Source organism: Aythya ferina, assembly GCF_964211825.1.
Source record: "Aythya ferina genome assembly, chromosome: 19".
NCBI lineage: Eukaryota > Metazoa > Chordata > Aves > Anseriformes > Anatidae > Aythya > Aythya ferina.
In genome coordinates this window covers 2,900,715-2,906,714 of record NC_140309.1, presented here as the reverse complement: position 1 = coordinate 2,906,714, position 6,000 = coordinate 2,900,715, and the positions used below count along the sequence as shown (strand labels likewise).

The 6,000-nt window shown below is 43.7% G+C and overlaps 1 protein-coding gene across 1 annotated transcript; it reads left to right on the top strand.

Annotated features, from left to right (window-relative positions):
* Window positions 1-272: 272 nt before the first annotated feature.
* LOC311421294 (protein SEC13 homolog) lies at window positions 273-1,520 on the top strand. Its single transcript, XM_084493000.1, has one exon. The coding sequence runs from the start codon at window positions 337-339 to the stop codon at window positions 1,297-1,299; it is 963 nt and encodes a 320-aa protein (XP_084349126.1). The 5' UTR covers window positions 273-336; the 3' UTR covers window positions 1,300-1,520.
* The last annotated feature ends 4,480 nt before the right edge of the window (window positions 1,521-6,000 follow it).

Sequence of the window (6,000 nt, the reverse complement as noted above, 5' to 3'; positions counted from 1 at the left end):
TTCTCTGAGGTTGAGGAGCATAAAGATGACCTCACCCAAAATGTTCAACAACAGTATCTCTACCCTGTGAGAGGACAGCTCTTGCAATCCTCACCTGAATCACTTTCCATCTGTCTGGTCTCTTACACCTTCTTTCCCAGAAAATTTACCCTCTTCCTATTCTGTTTCATAACCCACATCCACTGGAAAGAAGAAAGGACAAGTCCAGCCTTTCATAAGGCTGGACTTTGGACATAAGTAAGGCTTCTTTCATAAGGCTGGACATTGGGAGCCCAGCGCCGTGCGGCTCTGTGCAGCGCCCCGCGCCCTGCCACGTCGGAGCTGCCGGCCGCAGACATGGTCTCCGTGATCAACACTGTGGACACCTCCCACGAGGACATGATCCATGAAGCTCAGATGGATTACTATGGCACCCGGTTAGCGACCTGCTCTTCAGACAGATCCGTAAAAATCTTTGATGTTTGGAATGGAGGGCAAATCCTCATCGCCGACCTAAGAGCGCATGAAGGTCCAGTGTGGCAAGTTGCCTGGGCTCATCCGATGTATGGAAATATCTTGGCTTCCTGTTCCTATGACAGGAAGGTCATTATCTGGAAGGAAGAAAATGGCACGTGGGAAAAGACATACGAGTACACGGGGCACGACTCGTCAGTGAACTCCGTCTGCTGGGCGCCACACGACTACGGATTGATACTGGCCTGCGGGAGCTCTGACGGAGCCATTTCGTTGTTGAGCTACACAGGTGACGGGCAATGGGAAGTCAAAAAGATCAGCAACGCACATACTATTGGATGTAACGCAGTTAGCTGGGCTCCTGCTGTTGTACCAGGCAGCCTTATAGAACAACCATCTGGTCAAAAACCAAACTACATCAAAAGGTTTGCATCTGGTGGCTGTGACAACCTTGTGAAGATCTGGAAAGAAGAAGACGGTCAGTGGAAAGAAGAGCAGAAGCTGGAGGCTCACAGTGGCTGGGTTCAAGACGTAGCCTGGGCTCCATCCATAGGTTTGCCAACAAGCACCATTGCTAGCTGCTCACAGGATGGCAGAGTGTTTATCTGGACGTGTGATGATGCCTCTGGAAATTCGTGGTCCCCAAAACTGCTGCACAAGTTCAATGATGTTGTCTGGCATGTGAGTTGGTCCATTACTGCAAATATTCTTGCAGTGTCCGGAGGAGACAATAAAGTCACACTATGGAAAGAATCAGGAGATGGACTGTGGGCATGCATCAGCGATGTCAACAAGGGCCAAGGAGGAGTGTCTGCCGTTACAGAGGGGCAGCAGAATGAGCAGTGATGCAGGAGTGAGCAGTCCAGCAGCAGGAAGTGATCACTAATACCTGATTTGCAATGTTTCTTGACTCAGGTAAGAACTGGTTTTATCTAAACAGGATGTGAACTTGGGAAAAAGTTATCCAATTTTATGAGCACTCTATAACCAATGCTGGGAGGCTACAATGTGTTGATAATCAGCCTTAACTGACATTCCCTTAAATTAAAGGTGAATATCAGAGCAAAGTACTGTGCCTTGTGCTACTCCTTGGTGCTGTAAAAGTTGTACCCTGCCTTCTGGTTTAGGGATCAGATTTAATCGCATATGCTGGGGTCAGACTTCCCGCACTTGAGTAGGAGCAGGAGGAGGCAGGCTGTCACAGTGCCGATGCCTGAACCCTTCTGTGCACGGGGACGAGTGTTCTGGCCATTCAAGTGGGGGGGAGGGCTGGTGGAGTTACCAACAGGAGGTGATGTCCTGGCAGTAGTGAAGTGGTGCTTAGATCCTCCCGAAAATAACATGCTTTATGTGGGTATGTGAAAGTCTCCATGTTTTCCTGAAGATGAAAGGAGTAGTTGAACGCATATGTATTTTGCTTTACGGTAATCTCAAACCTGGTTATTTAACCAACATCAACAAATCAAAATACAATTTGGAGGTTGGTTTGTTGTTGTTTTTTTTTTTAGCCATACCACACTTCTGTACTGTACCTCAGGTTTTTGTTTAGATACCAACGGAGTAAAATCCTATTGCTTAAAAAAAAAAAAAAAAAAAAAAAAAAAAAAACAACCCTGGAGAAGAGGAGGCTCAGGGGTGACCTTATCGCTCTCTATAGGTACCTCAAGGGAGGCTGTAGCGAGGTGGGGGTTGGCCTGTTCTCCCACGTGCCTGGTGACAGGACGAGGGGGAATGGGCTTAAGTTGAGCCAGGGGAGTTTTAGGTTAGATGTTAGGAAGAACTTCTTCACTGAAAGGGTTGTGAGGCACTGGAACAGGCTGCCCAGGGAAGTGGTGGAGTCACCATCCCTGGAAGTCTTCAAAAGACGTTTAGATGTAGAGCTTAGGGATATGGTTTAGTGGGGACTGCTAGCGTTAGGTCAGAGGTTGGACTCGATGATCTTGAGGTCTCTTCCAACCTAGAAATTCTGTGATTCTGTGATAAAGGCTGGGGAAAGAAAAAGGTAGGAAACAGAAACAAGTTCAGGCTTTGGCTTTACATGTGAGAATCGCAAACTGTATTTCATCCTTGCATACCTCAAACACTTTTTTCCCTGTCCCAGCATCCTTCATCAGACCTGCCATTCCTGTGGCAAAGCCCTTCAGAAATAGCCAGGCCCTTTAGGATTAATAGGTGTGCTTTAGTGTTTCCATCTGCAGAATGTATATTGCTCATATCTGGAGGTTATGGTCAGTGCTGATGGTTCTAAAGCTCCTTCAAGATATGATGCAATATAAAAATGCAAAAGCTATTTATGGCTTACTTTTTTATATGTAATATTTACCACTTTCCCCTGCCTTTTCATGTAGCGTAACAAACAGTGTTCTGCTTCCTAAAAAATGTGTGGTAAATCAATTGCTCAACAGTTTTTCAAATATTCTTACTTAATGTTAGCTTTTATATGCAGATTTTGGAAACTGTGTAAAATGTGCCTTAAATGGCAGAATAAAATAAATACCAGGGCTCTTACAGCTTTTTTCCACCTGCTTTCAATGCTGAGTTGCCAAACAATTTCAGTGTTTTATAGCCTGTTGCCCCAAATCAAATTCTGTGTTGCTTTTGGTTTAAGGGCTAATAGCTTTTTGAAATATATTAGTGCTTTCTGGTGACAGATCTAAGATTAGCTGTTTATCCATAGTTCCAAGAGGTATTCTGTAATCCTGTGCCACAGTAAACTTTATGAGGAATTTTACAAGCTTTCACGAGTGCATTGTGTTTTTGAAATGCTAAAAAAGCAGTTCAGGAGAGAAGAAAGCAAAGCACTGTGGGGTCTCCATCTGATGTTCCCCTGGTCTTTCAAGTGCAGCATTGCTAGCGAGGGGGGAAGGACTGCACAGCATACAGTGAGGAAGGAAACCAGCAAGCCTAAAGCTTTAAGCGCTGCATAACTGCTTTACTAGAAGCATATAGGCCTTATAATTAACAGCAAGCATGGAATAACTCTTCCTTCAGCCAGTAGTTGGCAAGGCAGCAAAGCTTGAGCATGCACTCAGTAGCAGTAGCGCTCAGAGAACGATGTCCCTTCACTGTTTTTTTTTTTTTTTTTTTTCACTTAATGGGATTTTTGAGGCAGTGTGAAGACCTCTGGTCTGTACACAGTACTCTGCTGCAGTGCCTCAAGCAGGTGGTTAAGGCAGGGTGAGGACGAGGCAATGCGCTTCTGGGGCAGGGGCACTTCCCTGGGGCTGAGCACAGCTGTGTTTCTCTGCAAACTGGGGGTGCAGTTTGAATGAAGCACGCCATCTCCTTATGCTTCATTCTCCTTCTGCACTGAGTGACAGGCAAATACGCAGGCACTATGATAACACAGATCAAGAGAGAGACTCGGATAGTCTCTCATAGACTTTTTCCTTAAAAAAAATATTCCTCTCTGGAAGATCTTCAGTCCTTCGGGGATGCATTTCAGAAGCAGGGACTAGTATATAATTCGTTCTCTGCTTCCTTAAAGATGTCATCTTTCACCCACAACAAATGCTATTGCAGGGGAGAAAACAGAAAATAGTTGGCCATTCTTCTGAAATGAAAGCAGCAATCTTCTAAGCTGAAAACAATTGCTTCAGGGGAACTCAATAACTGCTTGGACCATATGAAAACAGGCAGTTTGTATCAAGATCAGTAACTGTGTTATCAGGCTGGAGCTACTGGTGGAGATGTTTGCATCTAACCCCAAGCAGCAGCTGGAATGGTGCTTCAGCAGGGCATGGGTGGTCTATGTTTGGTGACAGAGAAGATAGCTTGAATCACGCTTTCATAACCGGGGAGAAAATAACAGGCTGTTTTGAGCACTAGCTTTCGTTTGGTGGAGCAAGTTGTAGTTTTTACTCAGCGTGGATGAGCCTGACTAGAAAGCACAAGTCAGCCAAAAGTGACTTGCGCTGTCCCCAGTCTCCTACAGCAGCTTCATCTGGATGTTAAACAAGAGGAGGAGGAGGTGGCAGGTTTTGCCCTGAATGACTTGCCAGCTGAGAATAATTGGAATAAAAAGGCAACTCCTACCTGAAAAGAGCTGCTTTAAGGAGCCTCCACCCTGGGTTTTGCACTTTTGTAGCATCTACCTCCCAAAATCCCCACCCAAGGCCAGAGATGGGGAATATTCTGGCAGCATTACTGAGCTGAGGGTTTCAGTGTGCTTCTCAGGGCTGCTTAACAACAAGAAGATACAAACAGAAAATGTAACTTTGTGCAGTATTTCTGCAAGAGGACAGACCTGCCCAAGATCTCCCTTTCCCCGTAGGCACCAGCTTTTCAGAACTGCTCAGTGTGTTGGGATTTATGTGAAAAGTGGAGTTCTGAAAATCTAGCCTCAGTTTAATGCCTGTCTGGTCCATGACTACCCTGAAAAATCACCTTGCCCAATGGATACCCAGTGAATCAACAAGAAGTCTGGAATAAAACCTGTTTGTGTATTTTTTTCCCACTCTGACTTTCATTGCATCCCACAGTGAAACAGTACCTTGTATTTATCTATGAGGAATTGCTGAGACGTGCACTTGGTATGTTTTTAAAAAGTGCTTCAACAAAACATTTATTTTGTTCCAGGGAATCTGTATATGAAAAGGCTTTGTGATAGGAGGGGATTCAGTTAATTAATTCAAAATATAAACATACATGTGTCTGTTTCTTGACCTACTTACGCTTCTAAACATTAGAACTGCTTTGAAGTATTTCTTTGCTGGGATGTAGACCTCTTGAAATTTTTATGAGAAGTATCTTTTAAATTCTGTAACAAGAACTTTTACTAATCTTTATCAGTGAGATTTAATTAGGGTGATACAGTACACACATTGACATTCATTAAGCAGTGTTGCAATTTGTGGTACCTCTTTATTGGGAGGTTTACATTTTTTAAGGTTATAATACTGGGTATTACTTCCAGATGGTCAGCCACCATTCATAGTCGCAGCAGGATAAAAGCTGCCATAACATGCCTGTAACATAGCTGAAGCACAAATTCAGTGCAAGAGATATCTTAATTATCTAAAAAAGAATTACACAGAAAAGACTTAAAGAAACAAGTTATCTGTGTGCACTGCCTTGTAAAATTCCCAGTATTTTTTTTTGTTGCTTTTTGTTTAAGATGACACTATTTTTGACTTCAATGGATGGAGAAATACGTTAGATAAGGATGAAAAGGCAGGTGTTGGTTTCCCGTTCGTACCTGTGTCTGCCCCATGTCCAAGTCTCGAGTGATGCATCCTCAGCGCAGCCTCTGTGCCTCCTGCCCTGTGTGGCTCTTGGTACTAAACATTCTTGGTTTGAGCCTGGCCAGGTTGTTTTTAACATCTCTTAATTTTCTTGAGAATTTAGAGCCCATTTTTAAAGATCTTCAGGTATCTTTTTGTTTGCACATGTAACATGAAGAAATAATAGTATTTCCTACCTCAAACGAAGGAGTATGAGGTGGTTAGGTGCTGTAATAACATTGGCAATGTTTGTTATCTAGTATAATACAGAGAAGTAAATGGGGATTCTTTTCTGGTCACACAAAAAGCCAATTTTGTGTTTTAA

Excerpts from the sequence above, each read along its gene's own strand:
- LOC311421294 (XM_084493000.1), top strand. The coding sequence starts at position 337 with ATGGTCTCCGTGATCAACACTGTGGACACCTCCCACGAGGACATGATC.